This window comes from Choristoneura fumiferana, chromosome 14 (assembly GCF_025370935.1).
Source record: "Choristoneura fumiferana chromosome 14, NRCan_CFum_1, whole genome shotgun sequence".
Taxonomy (NCBI): domain Eukaryota; kingdom Metazoa; phylum Arthropoda; class Insecta; order Lepidoptera; family Tortricidae; genus Choristoneura; species Choristoneura fumiferana.
In genome coordinates this window covers 9,425,263-9,450,803 of record NC_133485.1, presented here as the reverse complement: position 1 = coordinate 9,450,803, position 25,541 = coordinate 9,425,263, and the positions used below count along the sequence as shown (strand labels likewise).

Below are 25,541 nucleotides of genomic sequence, written 5' to 3'. Positions count from 1 at the left end.
TTAACATGTTTTCAAAAAGTTTGCCTAAACATGATGATAAGGAAATAGGTCTATATGATGAAGGATTATTTGCAGCTTTATTTTGCTTTAAAATCGGAATAACACATTGTGTTTTCCATGATGGCGGGATCACTAAACTATTCCATAATTTGTTATAAACTTGTAAAAGGATTTCTACTGCATTAGGATGTAATTTCTTGATCAATATGTATGGTATGTTATCCAACCCTGGTGTTGTGTCTTTCCTAGTTTTAAGTGCTATATGCAGTTCATTTAATGTAAATGGCGTATTAAGAAAGGAGTTACTTTGATTCTCGTCTGACTGATTCAATATGTCCTCAAGGTTTTTCATATTAAACTGAGATGAATTTGATATTTTATCTAAGAAACTTGGTACCCATTCGTCATTTAAATATCTGTTATGAGAAGAGCCTATTCTCTTAAATCTCCTAATGTAAGCCCAAATTCTAGAAATAGGCGTCATTCTATTAAAAGTACTGCACAAGTCATGCCATGAATTAACTCTCTCTTCCTTTAATGTTCTTTTCTTTTGGGCATCAAGCTTTTTATAGTTTATGAAGTTGGTAATGCTTGGTGATTTCCTGTACTGTACTAAAGCTTGTTTCGATTTTTGTACAACATCATCACATGTTTGATTCCACCAGGGAGCAGGTTTCCTCATGACTTTTGGAGTTTGGGTTGGCTTTTGTTTTGGAACTGATTCTGATTGAATTTGATATAAAATGTTTACAAAGTTGTTATACAAATTAAGTGGTTCTGTGTTATTAATGTTTAATTCAGAAAAACAGGTCTCTGACAAATAATAGTATTTGGACCAATCTGCTTTACTATAAATATATTTTTCATCTACAGGTCGGACCTCGTATATGGAAGGCTTCACATTTACAACCACCTGAGTTGGATAATGATAGCTGCCCATTGCATCATCATGAACACGCCATTCACAATGAGGGGCCAACGTGGGACTAACTAGAGCTAGATCAATGGCAGACGGATTTCTATTTGGATATGGAACAGTTGTTGCACTACCATCATTTAAAACGCACATGTCGAACTCGTCAATGAGTTTATAAAGACAGTTGCCTCTATTATTATTTGAATGACATCCAAACAGTATGTGATGTGCATTAAAATCCCCCATAATAATACATGGCTTAGGAGTTTCCAGTAATATCTTTTTCATTTTGTTAGTGTCAATCTACTAGCATTGGGAGGACAGTAAACACAGAGAATGTTTAAAGTACCTATAGATGTTTCTATAGATATACAGATATTTTGGATGGATTCATAAAAAGTAGTGTTTATAACTCTGTATTGTAAATTTTGTTTAATTAATATGGCTACTCCATTATGTGCATTTAAAGAATTTTTGTGTATAAAGTTATATGGTGCAAAATTAGGAATTATGCTTGTACTCTTAAGCCAAGTTTCATTTAATAAGCATATATCAATATTTTGTTCAGTAAGAAATGATTTTAATAAGGCTGTCTTACTCTGTAAGCTTTGTACATTGAACTGTGCTATTTTTAAGTATGTATCCATTATTAATTAATTAAATTTGCTAACAGAATGTCTTTTATCTTTTTATTTGTAATTGGACTGTTGTCTTTATCATTTCCCAAAGTGATTAGGGACTTAATTATTGCATTGATTATGATATCGTTTTCTATAATTTGATCGGCATTGAAAGACCTGTTGACAACTTTAGGGATAGCTGGAAAGGCAGTTGGGTTGAGAATGTTATGTTCAGGTGGTTTACTCACCACATCGGCATAGGATCGATTTGAATTTTCATATTTCTTTTTCTTCTCCTCCATTTTCTTTTTTTTAATAGGACAATCCCTTGAAATGGCGAGGTGGTTCCCGCTGCAGTTGATGCAAACGATCTCCTCAACATCGCATTCCTTATATGAGTGTCGGCCGGAGCAAGACGAACACATTTGTTCGCCTCTGCAGACTCTGGCTGAATGGTTAAACTTTAGGCATTTATAGCATTGTAGCAAGGGCGGAATGTATGCGTGCACCTTATACCGGAACATGTTCAGGTATGCGTACTGTGGCAGTGTAGTCGTAGCAAAAGTTACAGCTATTGTCCCCAGAGGGACAAGCTTTCCCTCTACTTTTCGCATAAAACGTTTTATGGATATTATTTCAGCGTCGCATGTTATGTTCTTGTATATTTCGTCGTTTCCGAGTTCTTTGGGTATGTATCGTAGTACTCCTGTAGTCTCTGTTAGATTAGACGGAACAAAAGCTTTCAGCTTGTTCCTGCTCAAAAACTGGTCCATTTTTAAAAAATTATTCGCTGGTGCAGGTTTCTTGAATGTGATACCAATTTTGTAGGCATTTATACGATGTACACCTACAATACCTTTCACTTGCTCAGTAAAAAGTTTTGTTAAAGTAATAGGGTTTCTATTACCCAACTTCTCATCGTCCTCAGATTCCACAAAAACTACACATTCCGTGCTGTGATGCTCGGGAAATTGTCTTTTATAATTAGCTTTCGTAAACATTTTATAGTCCGAGTTTTATTCGCATTCAAGTCCATTTTTCTCTTTTTTCCCGCTTTGTCGGGGGGATCACCCCGGCGCTGTTTTCACCCATTTTTTATTTATACTATATACACTTTATAAAAACACTATATTTACAGCAAGAATAAACAATTATATACAAGAAAATAATTTTTCAAAAAGCAGAAAATTTCAAAGCGCGCGCTTAGTTCGACTTCCCGCCAAAAAGTCCGCATCGTGACAAACAGAAACAGTGTTGCCAGGACCAGATTTTGTTTTGGTCCGAAATTCGTCCGCAAAAGTTCCGAAACACGATTTTTCCGTTGTGACACGAAAATTAATCCGACCAGTCGTTTTGTTTGATTGATAAACTGCAAGGCTACTACGAAACTCGAAGTTCGTGTCGTGCGGTCCCTCTGACACTTATACTGTTTAATACGAGAGCGAGAGGGACCGCACGACACGAACTTCGAGTTTCGTAGTAGCCCTGCTGGGCATTTCCACTGAATTCCTCCCACCTCAGAATCACTAGCACCACGAAAAAGAAATCCTTAATTTTTGGTCAGTTTTGCGACTTTTTTCATACAGTTTACACTTTTTTTTCCTCGTTAAAACGAACAGTGCCCGTGATTTCCAGTACGGTCGCCAAGCAGTATTTAATTTGAATGAAAAAGGGAAAATTCAATGACTCCATTATTTTTAAAAGTCGCTGTACCAATGTTGTTCAGTTTGACGAGGACGATCTATGTTTTAATTTTTTGCTCGTCCACCCGGCCCGCCCGGCCACACCCGGTATAATTAAAGCACTCGTGCCAAATTTCATATTTTTAATCGTAACTTTTAAAACTTTGATATTTAATCCCGATCCCTTTGGAACAGTGATACTATTTTTATCGTGATATTCTTACAACCTAGCGTGTTATTCTAGATCTCCAGCCTACATTTTATTCCATCCAATATTTTTATTCCAGCCTGATATACTTACTAAATTTTATCCCAATCCTTCCGGCGATTTTAGCATTAACGCATCACTGCCACCGACGCAGAGCAGCAGAGCCATAAAAGTTGCGGACGCTAGGTGGCGCTGATGTCGTGCACAGAGCCATATGCTATTTTTAATATTCTAGTATGTATTGCAGCATTGTTACTAATACTCTTTGATTGCAGCATTACAACGCTGCATGAGTGTATCGTGTTGCATACTTTTCGGTTGTTTTCCAGGCGTTTTCACTGGCTGGTTTTCAGCTGCAAGGCTACTACGAAACTCGTAACTCGAAGTTCGTGTCATGCGGTCCCTCTCGCTCTCGTATCAAACAGTGTAAGTGTCAGAGGGACCGCACGACACGAACTTCGAGTTTCGAGTTTCGGAGTAGCCCAGCTGGCTGTTAACGTTTTAATGCTATGTAGGTAGTTGGTTTTTGACGTTTTAAACTTTCGTGATTCTCACTGATAAAAATAAAAATAACGGCAAAAACTACTAGACACTGGCAAAATTTGTCCTCGAATGGACAGAGCCATATTTTTTTTAAAGAAACAACAACAACAACAAAAATAGCGTGATAAGCAGTAAGTCCCGTATATGGTATTTTGACTATGAGTTGGTTTTTGGTTTGAATATTGAAATTTAAATTCTGTGTTTTGATAGTTCTTTCGGCGTTTTTGTTTCGGATTAATTCCTTGAACATTTGTTGCTGAGTGCGGAACTGCGGAGCATACATCTCTATTGAAGTGATTTTTTTATTATAATAGTCTCCAGTGATCAGTTTTGGTGTTTGTGCTGTTTTACCAGTGCTTTGCGGTGTCATTTTGTGAAAGTACCGCTGGGCCACAACCTTTTAACTTCGAATTTTCGATGTTTTTCCTGCACGCCCGTGCTAAAGGGCACTTTATCCATACTTTATGAGCATTGCCGATTTTTCATCGGGTAAGTTTTTATCCGTGGTGGCCTAGTGGTTTGACTTATCGCCTCTCACACTGAAAAATATCCCAACTCTACAAATTGACAATGATGCAGTTATAAAACTTGCACAAAACACAGAAATGCACAGAAGAACGAAGCACATTGCGATAAGGCATTTTTATGTAAGAGAACTTGTAACTGACAAAGAGCTGCAAGTTAAATATGTTCCCACAGAATATCAATGTGCAGATGTTCTCACAAAAGCTGTTTTTAAGCCTAGATTGGCATTTATTAGTGGGTTAATTGGCCTAACACTGTAGATAGAGTTTGCCAAAAAGGGAGGATGTTAGAAGAGGTTTTAAGCAAACACTTCTACTCTATAACAATACTGGCTGTACCCCTGTCTATTTGATTTGTTGTTATCATTGTTTGTTGTCAATATAAAAAATTTACCTCAACAAATAAAATGTTTTTTACATAATGAAGTATAAGGAAATGATGCGGGTTAAAAATATGTATTTTGTAGCCTATTTTATTATTGTCAAATATTATTTTGTTTGGTTAATCTAACTTGAACAGTTTACAAAATATGCCACTTTCAATGATACGCTGATGATTTTACATTATCCTGAATAACTCGAAAACAAAAGAAGATCGAGGACTGATATTAAGCATAGAGTGTTCTTAGGACTTGCCAGTACACCACCTGAAAGAATGACCAGATCCGTCGTTGGGGGCACTTCTAGTTCGCTTAACCTACTACACCCTTTACCGCGAGCTTTGGGGTGAAGGAAAACATCGTGAGGAAACCTGCACAAACCTGCGAAGCGATTCAATGGTGCGTGCGAATTTCCCAATCCGCACTGCAATGGGCCCGCGTGGGAACTATGGCCCAAGCCCTCTTATTCTGAGAGGAGGCCTGTGCCCAGCAGTGGGACGTATATAGGCTGGTATGAGAAGTTTTTATTTCGTTGTTGCCTAGGGCCGTGTAAGTTAGGTTTTTTTGCTTTGTTGTGGGCTAATTTATAAATTTCTTTCCAGTCCGACCCTTACCCCGACCTACCTGATGTAGGCATCAACTGCCTGGATTTCCCGTCCGCTTGACCGCGGAGGATACGAGTGCGCTTCTTCCACTGGTCTGTGGTTTCTCTACGCTGGCATTCGGGTTCCGTGCAAGTGGAAAGGATACCTAATGAATCCCGCTTTGGTTCGATTACGCATTTTGATGAGTGCCGAGTTTTACTGTTTGCGCTAAACCTTTTTTTAGTATATTAGTACTTGTAATTTATACTTAAGGTACTTTGAAATTTCTTCAGTGTGAGTAATGTTATTTTCCCCCAAGCTGTAGGCTAGTTGCTAGGTATATGTATGCATGTAGGTACCCGAACTAGTTCTCTACAGTTAGGATTTACTGGATAGGGTTATTTTTGCTCTATATTTTTGAGTACCTTGCGTATTTATACTTGGACATTAATTTTCAAAATTCAAATCGAGGCTTCGCACAAGCGCTCCTAAGTTTTATTGGGTCTTATTCGGTTAGAAAATTTTGCGTGGCTTAACCTTATAAATTTTCAATTCCTTTTCACTGTTCATAATCCTTTCCGTTCCGTCTCGCAACACGTGTTCCTTTACTGTGATTTTATTGTATAACTTTCGGTTTTTTTTTTTATAAAAATTATGTTGAGTTTGTTATTTTTCCCTTTATTTTGCGGTTTAAAATTTAATAAATAATATTTTTAATCTAAATTCTATGTTGTTTAATTTATGCCGGCCTGACTTGGGTCTACGGGCACCATAAGTGCTCTTGGGCCTTTAGTTTTGCTGCAGTATGTACAATAAGTGCCTACCTATAATAAATGCGTGTATGTATTTTACATGCTGATACTCCCCTTCTGGTTTTAATCAGAAAAGGAACATCTTTTGAAATGTCGTTATCACATCAGCAACCTCGCAAAAGTTCCGCTAGAGGCGCTGTTCGTGTTTCCATACAAATTGAGATTTTAACGCGAACGCGATCGAGACGTTACACTAAGATCGTGCAATGAAATCATAACACATCAAAAGCTATAATTGTAACTCGTGCGTCAATCAATTAGCAAAATAGCAAAAATTAATTGAGTATAATAAACCACTCGCTATCTCCGCAACCAACTGCGGAGGCAAAAGCATAAAATTATTCCCCCGCCGCAAGGCCGTAACAACTCAATCAACGCAATTTTAAAATAAACTTTTTTTAAACACTACAAACATTGACCGAGGCGAACAAAAAATACGGCTCGACGGCCGAAGGTCTTAATAATAATGGCTTTCTCGAGAACTCGTTGTGGTTCCGAGTCGGGCCAAAACGGACCTTAGAGACAATAGCCCTTGCTGGCTCCGGGCCATAGCTTCTGTGCCTACGTACCTACTCAGAATTAAGAGCGGCAAGGCGTTAATAAATACATAATCGGATACTCAGTGCGACGTTACATTTTACGCTATGCCAATTAAACAAAATAAATGAAGATCTACCTAATCTGGGCAATGACATTAGGAAAAAGGTTCATACACACTTCGTTCTTCATTTTTACATTTGCGGTTAACTTTACACGCGATATGGACGGACATCGATTCCGGAGTTTTAGTTAAAACTTACCAAATATTTTTTTAGTTTTGTAAGAAGCATCCATTTAATTTTCACATGGTTATTTTACATGTCAGTATTATACCGAAATACAAGACAGTTCGAACATTGATGGACCGGTTGGTACTCGACTGAAATAAAATAAAAACGTATCTATTCCGTTGAGTGAGGCGAGCGCGAGAGAAGGGAATGTAAGGGAACGAAGGGAAGGGAAGGGAAGAATGAAGCTGTCATCTGGCGGGACCGGCGAGTGCGAGGCAACCGAACCAACGCCGCACAACGCACACACAACACAACTCAATCGAGAGCGCGCGCGCGGCCCGGCGTCACGTACTCTGCTGTTGCGCGGTCACCACGCAATCGGATCGGCCTAAACATCGCCACGAAAACAATAACACTAAATGAAACTGTGCGCGAAACTTTCCTAAAAGTGACCAATTCAACTCGAATCTGTTATAAACTGTGATAAATGTTGTGGAACGTCGTAAAAGTTAACAAAACACAGGAGTTCTAAACTTTCAAACGAACGCGAGCCATGTGACTTCGAAGAGAGCGAGTAATAGAGCTGTACGTACATTTTTACCTTATTGTAATGCATTTAAAAATAGAAGAATGAATGATTGCATACTTAGCTTTACTTGCTTTTAGTTGTAAGATTCGTTAGTTTCTTATTGCGTAAAAGGTTTGGTCTTTATAGATGTTAAGTCACTTTGACTAAATAGATAAAGTAGACTAAAGTAAGTCTGCAATGTAATAGCATAGTATGACGAAGATTTCTATGCTTAAAAGCAGGTATGTTGTATGCTAGGTCATGTTGCGGCGTGAAGAGTATACAAACTTAGAATTAAGGTACTTACTGGCACATGAGTTAATTAATCTCAGACCTCTAGGCTGGCAACGTTTCTGCAATCCTCTCTGTTGCAAGTGTCCAATTGGCCATGGGTATATATTGCACGCTTACTTTCAGGTAATCCAATCCAATTGTTCGTTTGACGTTTGCCATCCTATCCTATGCCACGCACGCGTAGGTATTTTATTAAGAAATCTGATGATGATATTATGTAAATACCTAACTAGAAAAAATCTACTTATATTATTTTAAATGTATGTGTTGGTTACTTAAAAATTTCTGAAAGTAACAGTGTATGAACTAGCTTGTGGGCTAAAGATGGGCTGTATTCAATAATGTTTAGTCTGTAATATATATAGACAACAGATTTTTTAAAAAGATAAACTGATGATTTCTAATGTAAGTGCAACGGAACGGAACTGTACCGCTATCGTAAATCTTGAAACAATGAATGCCGAGGTGCAAATAACAGGTATTGCGAATGTTAATGTACTGCATAATAAAACAGATTTGCATACGAGTGATGATCGTGATAACGCATACAAATCGGACGATAATACGACATATTACTGATTTCAAAGCGACGTCCTCGCTTTTTCTGTGTCCTTAGCTGTAACATAGACGTGGACTGAACTAATGAGATGGTCCAGCGGTTTGACGTAAATTTATTGACATGCGGTCATTATTGATGGAGACACTTGCCTTATATGCACAGTTTTTTTTAAAGATGTGCTCTGGAAAAAAACTGCGCCAAAACAACGTCAGCTTTAGCGATCATAATCGACTTTCATCCAGTTTTCCGTATAAAACCTTACAATTGATTAAGTCATTAAGCTTTTAATGAGTTCAGCGTATGCAATTCTAAGTTAAGATCGTGAGGGGCTTCAATAAAGAGTTTGAAGGGGTGCATAGGATCGTAAAACGATTTATTGCTCATATTCATAAGCTATTCAATTAGTTAGTTACCATAATCATTTACATTTACGTTCATTGTTAAACCGAATAAGCGTTTCGAAATTTGTGCAGACATTAATTATGTCTACGCGATTGTTTGTAGAGCTGCTGCTTGACGTACGCACTGCCCATAAATAGTGCTCATTGGCATTCGGCGCCAAGTGATTTATAGCCCCATGGCTTTACGCTGCCCATGATAATGTCCTAGCTCCTTACCTGCGATTATCTTGGCTCAAAACAAACGAACTCAGCATTACAAACAGAGACACTGACGATGGAACAGTTTTTATAAAGACTAAAGACTAATTAAACATAAAAAACCATTTCAGGTTATGGAAAACGCAGACGCCATTTGACATGGAAACAAAATTGTATGAGCTTGTTAAAGTCGGTATTAGTCTTAGTTTGAAAGGAAGCTATTGTAATAAGTAGAACGTTTTCAATTATGAATTGAACACGAAGCAACTGTTTCACGGAAGATTATGCAAAAAACAATCATGAACGACACACGAAGACTAAAGCGGCTTTATTCACATTTATCTGTCGTGTTGTATTGTGATGATCTCTGTCTCTCTCACTCTCTATAGCTTTGATACGACACAACACAAGCCGTCACAACACATTGCATCAGATAAATGTGAACGCAACCATATAAAATGTATGAAACCGATACCGTTCTGATGCGTCACGACACAACACGACAGATAAATGTGATTATGTGAATGTGGCTTAAAATACCTCAACAAATCCTTTGATTTTTACTGTCCTCTATTTAGAAGTCTATTTTCCTCTATGTTTGTAGAAGTAATTCGATAACTCAGGCGTTTTATGTCACTTTGCTTTGTTTGTCTACGTAATTAACGGTGACTAGTCTTCAAGCATATTCAGTTACACAGGTATTGTAAATCTACTGCATTGCTTAGGTACTTCAACTTTTCCGCTCTCGAGACGCGATCATTGTTTGTATAAATCTTAATAATGATATGATAATGTCACTCTCATAAGTGTGACAAGAAACAAACTGGATTAAATGGGTTTTACCAATTACCCTATACTACGCTGGGTAAACAAATCTATTTTTATCACGTTTAGGAAGAGAAGCTTATTGATTAGCCTGTAGATTTGATAGTTATTTTCAATAAATAAAATTAGCGATAAACGGAGTTTTATTTACGAGGTGTCACAGTAGGGAACGGTAAAATGGTTCGTTTTACGACCGATTTATGGTGAGTGCTACCAAAACGGATTGCGATATTGGCTTTTGTTTTGACTTCAGTCACGTGTGGGACCGACCTCTTTCCGTTTATAGCATTTGGACTTTTCGTTTTAGGTTACGGAATATAAACAACTGCTCTTGCCAAAATAATTAGACGCTGACAAACGCAATGAGCGACAATATAAAATTACCGACGCATTAGCATCTTACTCCCTAATGGCTAGCACTCTCAGGTTCGGTTACGTCACGGAAGAACCTTAAGCCGCCACAGAATAGATAAAACTTAGTAGATTAAAAATGGAGGGACGCTTGAGGTAAGGAAGGTCCGCGTACGATGTGCGAAATAGAAGAATGAATAACTATAAACTCAAATATGCTACAGGTGCTGTTGGTTGGTAATTGGTATGCCACTATAACTGTGGCAGCATACTGCACTGCGTGCGTAGTGCATCTCCAAGCTGTCAAATCATAATAAATGGCCGATTCAGCGCGTATGCCTGCAGCTGCACGCCACATGCCACGAATTTGTCTTCCAGACCAACCTTTTTGGTGATTTATGATCGCATACGTCGTATTGAGACGTCAGGAATCGCTGATCTTGGGAAAGTTTTTTTTAAATCTTTTTTTTGTGTTCCGTACCCAAAGAGTGACATACTCTTCGCTGTCCGTCTGTGTGTCTGTCACAGCGCTGTATCTCGAGAACCGTATTAGATAGATAGACAGCTGCAATTTACACATAATGTATATCTTTATTTCCGCTACAAAAATACAATAAAATCACTCTTTATTGCACACCAACACATAGTAACAGTACAGAAAACAGGTAACAGGTATATTCAGAACGATCTCTTTTCAGGCAACCTTTACAATGGCATGGATGGAGACGTAACGAATAAATTTTAGCAGACAACAATAAGTAATAAGTAAAATGAAAATTAAGGGGGTCCCCATACCAGAAACGTATATTTAATCATTGTTAAGGATTTAAAGCTTTCCCTAGAACCGACTCACGCTTGACCGTTTTTTGATATTTTTTTGACAAGCAGTATAATTAGGTACCATCAGCCAATAAGTGGTCTATCAATTTTTAAACAACTTCCTATCAAATGAATATGTCGCTAAAGTCGAACTTTCAAGTTGAAAGACAGGCACGACTATTGGCATTATTGTTTTATGGTTATGGCATGCAAGCGATTATCAACTTTAGGGTGGTAGACCATATATTTGGCTGATGGTACAGTCACCAGCACCAATATCTGACACAACACGCGTGCATAAATATCTGATACGACTCTATTTCTAGGGCCTGAAGGACGTGTCAGATATTTTTGCACGCTCCGCTGTGGCAGATATTAATGTTGGACTGTACCTACCTCTATTTTCATTCGAAGTTTGAGGTTTATATAAATAACCACTACAGAGATAGAACCAAAACAAAAAAAATAAGGGGCCCATAGAAGAACCGTATTGTTTACGGCTGTAGTTTATAAACCGAAATAGGTTCTACCTAGTCAGTTTGATTTTTAGAGATGTACGGAATCCTCCGACTAGCACTTGACTGGGTTTTTGTTTTATTTTACTATTTGCATTTAATTTATGTATGTATGTACCTAAACTCTTTATTGCACATAAAATTAAAATACAAAGAAATACGAATACTTACACAGAAAGGAGAGCAAAGGCGAGCTTATCCTTAAAAAGGGATCTCTTCCAGCAAACCTAGCATTACAAAGGGATCGATCTAAGTGAAAACCTAGTTGTGAAGCTATCTCGCATAGTAAAAAGACCGGCTGGTTGCTAATGTATTTCGTCTGAACGCACAATTGAACAATTATAAGAGGCTCAACATCAGCTACCTGAGCCCAATACACGTTAGCGTCCCTTTTTTGTTTGCTACTTTTCTAAACACGGCTACTGACTTTCGCAAGATAAATTTGTACAGAAACTTTTTAAATATCCAACTTCAGAGATTTGTTAAATCCCATGGCTTAATCCCGGTTATTTGGAGAGTATCTTCTTTTTTTCATTGTAACTGCGAATAAGTTGAAATCCAGCTTTAACAACTTGTTTCGGGTATCTTCAAACAAGCAGAAACCTAGATTACTGCTAAAGTCTGTTGGTAAGATTAAGTTAAGGTTAAGATATTTTTTTAAACTTGGCTTCTCATATAATTAGGCACTAATTAGGTAAAGATTAGTTAAGTAAAAAACACTCGACCACTACTCGTATACTGTCTTCTTAATATAATATAATAAATAAACTCTGACATTTCTACTATTAAAATAAACTACGGCGAAATAGCTAGAGTCAGTTACATCGCATTTATAATTCTGAATGTTATGGCAATGTTTATTGAAGAAACCGTACCTAGTGGGAATGAAGCACAAACGTGTCGGGTTCCGTTGCAACGGTTCCTTGAAACAGAGATAGACATTCAGATGTCAGGGTCGGTTCTCTCATAATGCATTGTACTCAGAATTGCAGCAATACTAAAAGGGCGACCAAAATGATTATTACCTATCCAATTAATCCTTTCCACTTGGCCATTTGCAGCTGGCTTGTAAAGTGTTAGAAATAAACGACTTAATTTTACTTTGTCTATTTAATCTATTAAAGAAACACTTTTATGCAATAAATATTATAAGTAGTGCCACCAGAATTGAGGTCACGCACACAAGAACATGTCATGTAATGACAGAGGGATTTTGACATTCACTCATTCATTCTCCTTTTATGCAATCAGTACTTCATATACAGATAATGCCACAAGAGTCGAAGTGAATGATTATTACACACACAGCTTCAAAAAGAACTGATTGCACAAAAGGAGAATGATCGAATGAAATAAATGAGTAAATGTCAAAATCTTGCTGTCATTACACGACATGTGGTAGCTGTGTGTGTAATCATTCACTTCAACTCTCGTGGCACTACATATACCTTCCTTTACGTTTTGTAGCAGAAATAATGTAACCCCGAGACAGAAATACATATTCCACAATGGGTCATAATTTTAATTGGTTTAATTATTATTATTATTTTGTTATTTATTGTACACGCACTTTACATCTATCATTACAGGCTTGACCTAATGCAACAGAGAAGTTCCAATATAAATATAAAATTCTCGCTTTAATATATACTTAAGTAATTAATTATTCTTGTAATATATAAGAAATAGTGCTACCTTTGTGACAGTGGCGGATTTATGTTTTTTAGGAGTGTAGGCCACTTTATATCCGTCGCCCTATGTAACTTTCTAAAATAATAATTTTCTCGAAATCTGCCGCCCCTAGGCCGCGGCCTATACGGCCTATTGACAAATCCAGGACTGCTTTGTGAATTCACTTATAAAGAGTAATTCGAATAAATATACATAATTAGTAATTTAGATAAAAAAGAGATAAAATTAAATAAAAAAGGGAAAAAATATGTGACTTTTAAGTATTACAATCAAAACGCGATAACCCCTTTAACAACCGTCCACAACCGGCTCTGAACATCCAACTTCACACGTATGTACGTTTGCTAATTTTGTGATACATTCCCACCACAACCGATGTAGCATGGCCTCCGCATGTCTTACATCTTACTCGAACACCCATTTAGCTTAGAGGTCAGAGTTTCTGGTTTCAAACATATAACGCAATGCAGGGTCTTATCACAAAAGCGGCGATAACGTTATCTAAATCACTTGTTTTCATGTAATTGCTATTCGGTTGTTTCGTAAGAATGGTGAGACGTTACGATAATGGTGTATTTATGAATGCTTTAGTTGTTTGATTGTTATTAAATAAATCATAAACTTATCACTGCTGCAATAGCTTATTCAGAGTATCATTTACCTTTTCTTTAGCAACAGCTTAACTGTTCGTTTACGTTGGCATAGGTACACATTTTGCCGCGTAATGTAGCGAGCAGTCAATTCTATGTAGATCACTACGCAACATTGACTTGCTTCTCAAGAATTCTAGCCGTGGGCAAACATGGCACTGTAGCCGGTAGCTGTTTGCCATGCCAGTTGGCGCTAAACGACACGCAATGATGAGGCGTGCGGGAATGCCCGTGTTTGAACGCTGGTTAGTGCTTGTGCGCGAGAGTCGATCTTGGTCTATTCGACACCGAATAAGGGATGTCACAGTGACTTGCGAGCGAGATTCGTATCTGTATCGTGTAATTAGTATAGATTGACGAACAGTTATACTTGGTGTTCATTTCTTGGGACAGTAACCTTTTTACTTTATTCCTCCGCTTCCATTGCAGCAGCCGTTTGTAAAAGGTGAATAGTTGAAGATCTCAAAATGATCTATTTATAAACCACCTAATTATCAAAAAACTTAAAGTTTGCGCTTTTGTAAAGTTCTCTTTAAACTGCTATAACTATGCGTATTTTTTATACTACCAGCAGTTTCATAAAAAACCATCATTGCCAAGAAGAATGCGCCGAAGATAATTTTTTCAAAACAATTCTTAAAATTCTCAGAAACAAAATACATGTATTTCACGTCTAAATTTTGTAGGGATGTAGGTAGGGGTCCCTGGTTATGTATCTAACTCTAAATTGTTTTTTGTCTTGTCATTGTTTTTTAATAAATGAGATCTACCGATCATGATAAATTTAAAAATAAACTATAGCTACATTCAGAGGAAGTGTAAAATGCTTCCTCCGTAAAAAAAATTGGAGATGTATAAAATCTTTCAAAGTCAAAATACATAATGTATAAGCTTTGGATTCCGAAGGCAAGGCTTACGCCTGCCACCCCAAAATATAGCTCTCTAATAAACAAACAAACAAACATACTCACTGTCGCGTTTATAATATTATACATAAAAAAAGATTACAGAAAAAAATAAGGGAAAGCAAGCAGCGAAGTAAATCTTTGTTGCATTTCTAACTCTCTGATTTAACCGCTTTCTGTTGACTTGTCTTGCTTTTCACACGTGCCTGCTAAACGTTTGTCCGTTTGGATTACGAAGGTAAAAATGTCGCAGCGAAGCTTTTCTCGGATCTCGATTATTAGATAGTGACGCGTCGTGAAAGAAAAATTGTGTTGAGATGTCACGTAGTGTTTGTGGTCACGACGTGTGCCGCAGTAATCGATGTTTGATGTTATCAGGCCATGCTTTCAACGTTTGGGTTTATTACACTTCTTTGAATCTGATGTACTCGAAAGTTTAATAGATACTCGTATATGGGTCATAACTTTGAGATAAACTTGACTTTAACTTAAAAAAAAAAACTTAGGTCTCGTGTTCTGGTTACAATGCAAGAGATTTAAAGTAAAGTAGGTACTTACGTATTTTTGAAATATGATATGATAGTATCATATTATTATATATTCAAAAATATAGGAACGAAAAGCTTACGCTAACCTTGGTACCTTGTAGGTGAAAATAGTTTAAAGTAGGTAGTTTAAGAAGCAAATTAAATAATTTGTTTATTTTTTTTAGAAAAATTGCTCTTTACTAGCTATTGTTTAATTTGAGGACAAGATATATAATCCGTCCCCTATTATATTTGTTTTGTGCGTTGACCTTAAGTATTGCCCATACGTTTACGGTGCTATTTTCATTTAGTATGATTTTTTCAATGCCCTTTTAGTGTAATAGATAGGCAACTTCAATCGATACCATTGGTTTTGTTTAGTAAGTATTCACACTTAATTTGCTGTACCTACTGTAATATGTTTGATCTACATAAAATAATAAATAATAATTGATCGCTAAGTAGTACACAGGAAGATTCGAGAGATATCGGATTCAGTTCGTCGGTAGCCACCCTACCATATTAACGTTATTTTTTAAATGTTGAAAATCAAAAGCATTCAGTCAGGTACTTATGTAAGTACGTATTTACTAATGGCATAATAGTCACTGCAATTAAAAGAGTGGAAGTCCATTATCAATACGGAGGTTGTAGATTGGTCCTGCATACGTCACCCGTATAAACAGTATGAATACTTAAATAAAATGTCTTCTAACGATCTGAAAATTTTACCGGTGTCTTGTACTCATTACAATATCACTTCAGACGCTTGACGTCGACTAATAATTAAACTAAACAGTGGCACGCCGTGTACCTGCCGTCGTTAGCCTTTATTGTTACACAAATAAAGGCTACATTGTCGCGGGGGCATTGTTATTGTAATTTAACTCTCGACGCAGGAGTGGTGGACATCTCGAATTGTCACTTTGTTTTCTTTCGCATCCCGTCTCAGGCCGTCGACCCTGGCCCTCGGGATCCTCGGGCTAGGGATGGCGTTGTAATGACTCTTTACGTTTAAGGCACGAGCGTCATGTTTCGAGTTGTGAGTCGCGTAAATTCTGCTGCATTCGGTTTTATACAAAAGTTCAGTTCAAAGTCAAAGTCAAAATATCTTTATTCAATTTAGGTTAAATCAAGCACTTATGAATGTCAAAAAAAGTCTACCACCGGTTCGGAAAAACCTCTGTTGAGAAGAATCCGGCAAGAAACTCAACGAGGTATATATATTATTCATCACAAGTATTTAACACAACTTTATTTTTAACACAGTAGGTGCGCTATTTAAAGGGATCGCTAATGCGGATCGGAATTATTTCCAAATATCCCTGTCCATGATATAGTCATTAACTTTATAATAATTAATATTAATGCCTATAATGTATTATTAAAGATAATAATAGATCTATAGATCTGAATTTTGTATCTGTTTCATTTATAATATTTTTTGGAATTTTATTATAAAAAACGTATGCAATTTGCCAGAAACGACTTTTTGGTTTTAGCCAGTCTGTAAGATGGAACTTTAAGCTTCCCTGTGTTTCTAGTAGGTAGCCTTGGCTTATCGACGTTAGCGGGAAAATCACATATGTTCTTCCTTACATACATGATTATTTCAAAAAACTCACACGCACACTTAAAATGAGTTGTAGGGGAGACCGAGGACAGTTGTGACAGAGGAGAGTAGTGACAACGTCTAATTTTTAGAACTTATTTACTTAACTGCTAGCGAGCTCGCAATCATCATCATCCCAGTATTACGTCTCACTGCACAGGCCTAGAACAAGAGGGCTTGGGCCGTAGACGTGCGGATTCTTCACACGCACATTGAATTGCTTCGCAGGTTTGTGCAGGGATGACAAAGCTCGTGGTAAATTTCAAATGTAGCACATGACAAAAACTCAGAGGTTTTGACTCTGCTTAGACGATAGCTAACTGCTAGCGAGCTCGCAATAGCAAGTGTTTTTTTAGTTCAGGTCTTGAGTTATCGAACACGCGATGTTGCGATCTTGCTAGCAGTAAATAAGTTCTCAAAAATCGATGGTGTCACAACTCTCCTCGGTCTCTCCTACTCAATGACTTTTGTTTGAAACCAAAATTACGCGACCCACAACTCAAAAAATTACGCTCGTCTGGCTTCACCCCAGGGGCGAACCTAACACACACACCCCTTACAAGGTGTTAATTAAATAACTGAAAACCCCAAAGTAAGCAATAAAGTAGACTTCAGAATCTGGAGTAGAACCGAATACATAATAGCATAAATCAGGTTGTGGGTCAAGTAAAAGGTAAAATGAAATACCTATGATATTTACGCTGCTTATCTGCGGTAATATTTACTTACTTTATAATCAGAATTTTTAATTTAATGAACTGGTTAAGTACATAACGAACTAAAGTCAGTGTAAATAATGCCATCGTCATCTTATCGCATTATGATTCGTTTCAGATTAAAGCAATTAGAATCTATACGAGTACTTAGTTGTCACTTTCGCTGCGCTTTACTTGCGTTTTTTTTTTAACATAAACCCATTTTAATCTGAATTTGTCTAAACTAGATACCAAACAAAGTGTCATCCCTAATACTGTCCCATGGTTACGGTATTGGAGTTGGCGTGTAAGTTAGTAGCAAGTGAGGCGAGGACGTGCCGCGATTCTGTTTGTTTTGAAGCGGCCGCGCAGCGCCTTCCGAGAACGCCAGACATGTCGTCGAAGGGACTGTTTATTATGAAACGTTTATTTATTATAGTGAGATTATTACATTTGCTTCGTCATGGAGGTTGTCAAGAGCCTAGCTGGCGTTATGATTATCTTACGGAGAATTATCTATGTTATAAGTTTAGTTGAGGTACATAGGTAGGTACTTACCAAATGTGTCGTTATGGACAGTTAGATTGGACATGAAAAGAACATAATAAACAGGGTTTATGAACCTACAGCAGCCGTTTTACCATTTTTCCACTGATAGAAATTCTCTAAATTATGCCTTTGAAGTTTGGAGAACTGGATCCTTATATATTTTTTGATACTTAACAACCCCCAGAGTGCGGTGAATGCGGTGATACTACGGTGATACCTACTTAGCAAAGTATGTAGTTTACTTCTTCTTGTTGGAGTTTGGAGTACATACCTACTAAGTACCTATGTAGTCTCCCGACTTGTGCTTACAGCCAAGCTTAGGTCGACATAAAAGTGTTGAAAATGGATGAAAAAGGAACTAAAATGTTACATATGAAATATTGTCAGTAGTGCCATCATTTTATTTCTACTGTATTTTGTCATTAAATAAAAAAATAAATTTTGTTATTTCTACTCTATATTACTTTTTTTCGCGTTCTCCATTTCTTTCATCCTCATCATTGTACGCTTGTTTATACATACACATCCCAATGCAAGCATAGGCTACGTCCCAGAATGACAGGGCTTGGACTGTAGTTCCCATGCGGACCCGTGTATGAGGCGGGTGTGCCGCAAACTTACAAAGTAGCACCCTGCTCTAGGCTTGTCTCTGGGGGGCTAAAATCGAAGTTCGTACGTACGCAAAAAATATTAGCGTCAGCGGGACGGCGAGATACAAAGTTAGAATTTTGCACTTGGTAGTGTAGGGCCTGATTCAATAAATTATTGTTCCGTACACTTATTGTAACCGTTCTGTGTCCAGGTGATGTGGCAGCTAGCCGCGCTGCTGGCGGCGTTGGCTGCGTCCGTGGCCGGCACGCCGTGCTTTGAGGCTCGCACGCGCTGCGCCTACCGCACCGGCTGCGGTGCCGCGCTCAATAATTACATGATGCTGTGCAATGATGTGCTGACTGAGCCCACCAGCGTGTGCCCTAAGCCGTGCGAACACGCGCTGATCGCGTTGACTTCCACTGAGGAGGGAAAAGAGCTCATGAAGGTGAGATTTTTGTTTTCATATAGGCAGTCCGCCATAGCGATTTCCTGTGGCCCTGACTAAAATGCGAAGAAATCTAAAATCTATAAAAAAAATAATCAAGATATGCCAGAGTGATAGGCCAAAGTTAAAAAAGAACTAGCAGCATAGCGTGAGCGCTACGATACTTACGATATGAGTCATTAGGGTTTGTGAGCCAGTTTCTGTCAGTTGCAATTGGCAGGTCGTCAATCCAGCCGAGAAATGTTTATTAAACTGGAAGGTAGGATAGTTGGATGATTCAAAATTATGACTAAGACGGATTGCGGAGCAAGAATCTCATGAATGTGAATGTACAATAAACGAGGATTGCTGATACAATCTTAATAACAATATGTTAATATGGACATATTTTATGACACACCTCATTCACACTTCAGAACTAAGGGTTCGAGCCTGTCAAAATCACTTTTCTTCAGCGGTTGTTTATAGTCCGTCTGTCGCAATTGAACAACCAGCCAGCTAACTCTGGCCTCTCATTACTCACTCAAGGGTGCCTTGCTCTAACGTTTTGAATGAAGTCGTCAGGCTGGAAGGGTCGTGGTAGACTGGTGATGTCGGGTTGTACTGGTGCGTGTACGCAGACGCCCCGCAATAAAATCTAATTTAGACGTCGTCGGGCAGATTTGTCGGACACGACGCGGCAACGAGATCAAATCGCAGCCGGGCGAGGGTCGCGGTTGACGACCTCTGCGTACACATCACAAATAAACTGCATCCATAGGAATACCAATTTCATTTAGGAAGATATCTTTTTCTCTGTCCTAACTCTTGAACCGGTTCTTTAAAGGGTCTTTTTTACTTTCTCGTATAAATTCATTAAAATAAAGAATATCAGTTCATCATCTTAAATTATATTAGTCTCCAGTTTATTCCTATAATAACAATGCCCAGGCCAAGTCAAAACAATGGTAATCTGACGTTGGAAGAAACCTTCCCAATCGTCCTGTGGTATTGTTTCTCAAATCCAATTGATGGCTATTACAGTTTCATTCAAATAAAACTAATTGAATGAATTGGAAGTATGATGTTGACGCGTCTTGTGGACTGATCATAGACGGAAATCCTTCCAAAGCGTCATCCGTTCCTCCTTATTTAGAATTCTCGGAAATCATATCTGTTGTTGAGCTTTGAGTTCATAAATCTGTTCTTTATTTTGAATCTCAGATCAATTAAGTCTTGATTGATACCTTTACCTACCTACTAATGGCTCGAATAATTTTATAAGTATTATTATGCATCGACGACCAGACCAATCTATTGAAGCATCTGCATTAGGTAATCTATGCATCATATGCATTACGCACGCATTCTTGTCTGTAAGCTTGACTGTGCGTTTTAAATAGGTTTAATCAATCCAGTTATGTAGGCACATATGCGTAGCTATCGGACGCCTAGGCGTTGCCATGTACTGGAGCCCCCCACGCTCAGGGGCTCTTTAAACTGAAATCAAAAGAGAAAATTTCTCCCGTTTGTCCTTGACTTTACAAACTTTTTAATCTTTATCGATTTTACTGAATTTATTTAAGTCACCTTACTTTGCTGTGTGTGCCCTACATTCTGCATTCTAATGCATGTTTGCGATATGTGAATTTTATTGAATAAATCCTGCTAAAATTTGGGGGCCCAATTTCTTTTTTGCATTGGTTTCCTAAGTTACTTAGCTACGCTACTGAGTGACAGCGAAAAAAAGACACAATACGGAACCCTTTTTGCATTTCAACTTTATTAGGTACCTACGGTACAATTAGAATGATAATGTCGCTCGGGACTCGTCGGTTTTCTTCGTTTTCCTAAAGATACAAATGAGAAAGAAAAGGAAAGCCGATCTTTTATTTCGAGTTCTGAACAACATTAGCAAACTAATTTAAGTGTATATGGTTACATGGTAGGTACCTAACTTAGAAAAGTTAACGATTATTCCTTCCTAAGTACTTGCAAATGCATGCAGCTTGCAAGCTGCATTGTAAAACTTTGTTTACGAAATCGCCGTATATCTACAAGATATTAAGACCTCCGTGAAGTGCAGGTGTTTTCTCGCTGCATTTAATTACCTACAATGTATTGCTCCATACATGTACGGGAAGATCATTACCAAAAGTTTCGCGAATCAGCTCAATACCTCGATACTGATGTTGATCCATTAAATGTCCATTAAAGACGGTAACTTGTTGCTTGTGCACGTATTCATGATATTATGCTCTTATATGGAGCAGCGTGCATGCCCATTTACGTTATGCTATGTAATTGAGCAGAGGCTGTAGCTCCGCAATGTCTTCTCGTCCAAAATTCATCAGTGCCTTAAGACTTTAACCAATGTGTGTTGCCAGTGATGACATATGGATCCGAGACGTGGTGCTTCACTATAGGCCTTATAAATAGGCTCAGAGTTGCTCAGCGAGCTATGGAGAGAGCTATGCTTGGGCCGACATAGCCAAGCGAATTAGCTCGTTGAAGTGGCAATGGGCAGGCCATATAGCACGGAGAAGAGATGGCAAGCGCAGCGTAGGACGTCCACCAACGAGATGTACGGACGGATGACCTGGTTAATGCCGCGGGTTCACGGTGGATGCAGCCGCTGCCAACCGAAGCGACTGGAGGCTTATGGGGGAGGCCCTATGTCCAACAGTGGACGTCCTACGGCTGAGATGATGATGATGATGATGTAGCGCAGCGTGAGGATGCTATAGTTCTTATTAAGAGTATTGAGGAACATGTTTATGGACTTCCACCTTCATAGTAGTAGTCTTCAAAGTCCTAGAGCATCGTATTTAAGATTGCTCTTCGGCTGTAGCTGTTTAACTATGAACTGTTCTATTGTATTGTATTGTATAACTTTACTCTTTATTGTACATAAAATGTATGAAAATTACAGTTACCAAGAGAAAGAGATGTACAAAGGTGAACTTATCCCTTAAAGGGATCTTTAAGGGACTGTTGTTTGGGTAATTTCGCTTTGAAATGAAAACTGGTTTTGGTGTACGGGTACCTACAGCACGCGCCCCTGACTGGCGAAGACCCGGGTTCGATTACCGGTAATAAAGTTGTGGTATAGGTATAGATTTCATTAGAGATTTGTAGATACGTGATACAAAAACAAATCGCAATTAACATTCTCTTCTTTTTGTTACCAACCGTTGCAATTGATTTCCGTCTGAGTAGCTAATAAATAAAACATAAATACTTAGTCACTACAATCAACAGCGGTTTAAAAAAAATCTATATTTTCCAATAAATAAAATAATGTTGCTACTACTTACTTACGTAATAGTACTTATGGTTTTCTACTCAAGACAAGCACCCCTGTATGGGCAATGCTCTTAGTGGCGCGCATTTAAAAGGCACTCTCACAGAAATTCCAGCGTTGGTCGCATTCATATTTATAAGGCGCGCGTCCATAATTTAGATTAACATCACTTAAAGCCTTAATTAGTAGAGGCGGTGTGATTATTGTTGTAGCTGGGCAATGTGTATCGAGGTACCGAGCGGCCTTATTCAGCCTTGAGATTTGACGTCTTGATCGGAGACCTACCGCATCGACTCTTGCGCGGGCAGGTGTTGCCAGCCTCCACAAAAAACGAGCGTAAGACGGCGGCGGTCCATCATTAGTCTCATCCGACCTAGGTATGAAATAAATTGACCATGAAATTAAAACGGATTTTGAATAGGATCAAGATTTATAACGCTTCGTAGAACCTAATTCTTCTTGTCAGTGAATTAATAAAACAAGTTTTTTGACGAGTTTCGAAAGGTCACGAAACTGCACTTTATACTTTATTCCCGCGTGAAATAATTGGTCAAAAATATTAATTTGCTGTTAAACCTGGTTTTATCCAATATTTATTTTTCAAACTTGAATTTTCATGAAATAATGTAGTACCTACCCTAAGTTATGTGATGCCAGACGTGAGTGAAATGCATCCGGCCGGCTCTACGTTTAATATTTATTAAGACTTTACAAAACGCGATGTATTTTGATAGTGGCTGGAATGTTTCATATGTCGTAAAAAACTTTTACGAGCGTGAAACGTTATTATTATGCGATACGGACCGCGGAAATTTATGATTTACTCTAAAAGTTTATTGGATGTATAAAGTCGAAGATTTAACGTGTTGCCATCAGTGAAGAATTGTTTTTTGTTGCAGTGCGAGTGCGAGGACGAGTACTGTTTGGAGGCGAAGAGTCGGATAGACGTGTGTCGACCGTCGGTGTTGCGTGCCACAGCCAATGCGACGATGTCATGTCGGCTGTCGCAGCTGATCTGCTCCGCCGACGCGCAGTGTGCGACAGCCCTCTCCTACTACCACCGGTTGTGCCGCGCCATGTATCGCGGCAGAAAGTGCTCCCACAAGTGCTTGAACTCTATAGAAATTTTAAGAAAACAGGACAAAGCGGCTGCTTTAACAGGTTGTCATTGCGACGGCAACGAAGAGTATGATTGTCCGCGGATGCAGAATAATCTTGCGAGGCTTTGCTTCCACAAGAAGTTGGATAATGGAGACAAAATTAATAAGACGCAGCCTCCTCACGTTGTGATGACAGGCAGCAGTTCCTTTACCTCTGTTTCAAAAGCGGTACTTTTGTCAGCATTTTTTTATATAACGTTTTATTCGTGATAATTTACAGCGAGGGTTACCTCACACGATTAGATAGAATTTATTGTAAAAATGTAAATACATGTACATATATTTCTAGTGTAACAATTAAGCGGGGTGAGGGAATCCAAGGGCAAAATATGTGCCATGGGTAAGGTGCTCTTTACTATATTGAAAAAAAAAATGCAGTTTATTTTCTTCAAATGCTGTATTTTACAATTCCAAGTACACTCGACCAAGTAAGTGCTTAACCATTTTTAGGGTTCCGGAGCGAAAATGGCAAAAACAGAACCCTTATTGTTTCGCCACGTCTGTCTGTCTGTCCGTCCGCGGCTTTGCTCAGGCACTATCAATGCTAGAAAGCTGTAATTTTGCACGGATACATATGTAAACTATGCCAACAAAATGGTACAATTAAAAAAAAAAAAACTTTTTTAGGGTACCTCCCATAGACGTAAAGTGGGGGTGATTTTTTGTATCTGGTATCGTTGGATAGGCCTTTTAAAACCTTTAGGGAAATATTCAACTTTAAAATGCAAATTTTCATGAAAATCGAGCGTCCCCCCCCCTAAAATCTAAACCGGTGGGTAGTAAAATTTGAAATTCAGGATGGTAGTAAGTATATCAAACTTTCAAGGAAAACTATAACGGCTAAGTTTGCTTGAGAATTATTAGTAGTTTAAGAGTAAATAGCAGTCTTAGGTATAAAATATACCTAAACTTGGAAGATTCCGTATAAAATACGAAATCCTTAGAAAAATATTACTTAATTTTTCGTAATGGAACCCCTATATATTTACCCCTATATATTTGGAAACCCCTATTTTAGGCGTGTCCGACACGCTCTTGGCCGGTTTTTTTCTGACAGTTTCTACATCAGAATAAAAACAATAAGGCTTCTTGTCACATTGATTTTAAGGTGAATATACATAGACTGATGTTTTAAGCCACATTGACATCGAACTTTAGGGTAGTAAGGATTTTTTTTGGTACAGTCACCAGCATTAATATCTGCTACAGCGGAGCGTGCAAAAATATCTAACACGTCCTTCCGGCCCTAGAAATAGAGTCGTATCAGATAGGTATTTATGGACGTTTGTTGGGTCAGATATTGGTGCTGGTGACTGTACATTAGGCCTGGGTCAAGAAAAATTTAAGTAAATGAGGCGCATGTCAGTGAAGTCTTTTAACACCGGTGTTAAAATTAATCATATTGAACTTTAATTAATAACAGCCGTTAAATTAACAGCTATAACTTGCACCTGCCCCTTTTACACGGAACGTACTTTTATTACATATATAAATACACCGGTAAGTTTTACACAATGTGATGATTAGGTCGACATGTAAGATTTGATAAGGGTATTTTAATTTTAAATATTTTTTATTATTTTTAGCTTTTTAGCTATCCATTTCAAGTCCACATGAGGCTCTATTGCTACATTTACATATCATATGCATATGAGACATATCATTTCCAATCCGAAATACTAGGTACTTATTGTGAAACATTTTATAAATTTTTCAAAATATCATCCGGTGTCGGTTTAGACTTATGAAATTTTATTAAATTTTGATACCCCGTTGCTGGACCACTGTGTCATAGTGTTACTGTTAAATGTACATACATATTAAAGGTTGAATGAAGGTAGTCTTTAAAATTGGAAATATATA

General features: G+C 38.0%; 1 protein-coding gene and 1 long non-coding RNA gene across 4 annotated transcripts; one reads left to right on the top strand and one right to left on the bottom strand.

Annotated features, from left to right (window-relative positions):
* Window positions 1–7,277: 7,277 nt before the first annotated feature.
* On the top strand, window positions 7,278–24,882 carry LOC141435073 (growth arrest-specific protein 1-like). Its single transcript, XM_074097613.1, has 3 exons — window positions 7,278–7,624; window positions 19,002–19,235; window positions 23,418–24,882. The coding sequence occupies exons 2-3, from the start codon at window positions 19,005–19,007 to the stop codon at window positions 23,886–23,888; spliced, it is 702 nt and encodes a 233-aa protein (XP_073953714.1). The 5' UTR covers window positions 7,278–7,624; window positions 19,002–19,004; the 3' UTR covers window positions 23,889–24,882.
* Window positions 19,124–23,382, bottom strand: LOC141435074 (uncharacterized). Of its 3 annotated transcripts, none has more exons than XR_012452110.1 (3): window positions 23,156–23,382; window positions 22,536–22,891; window positions 19,124–19,209 (listed from the first exon to the last, which is right to left on the bottom strand). It is a non-coding gene; the product is annotated as an uncharacterized lncRNA (long non-coding RNA). The 3 variants fall into 3 exon arrangements; XR_012452109.1 differs by lacking the exon at window positions 19,124–19,209 and adding an exon at window positions 19,494–20,714 and having other exon boundaries at window positions 22,532–22,891; XR_012452108.1 differs by lacking the exon at window positions 19,124–19,209 and adding an exon at window positions 19,494–20,714.
* Window positions 24,883–25,541: the final 659 nt, after the last annotated feature.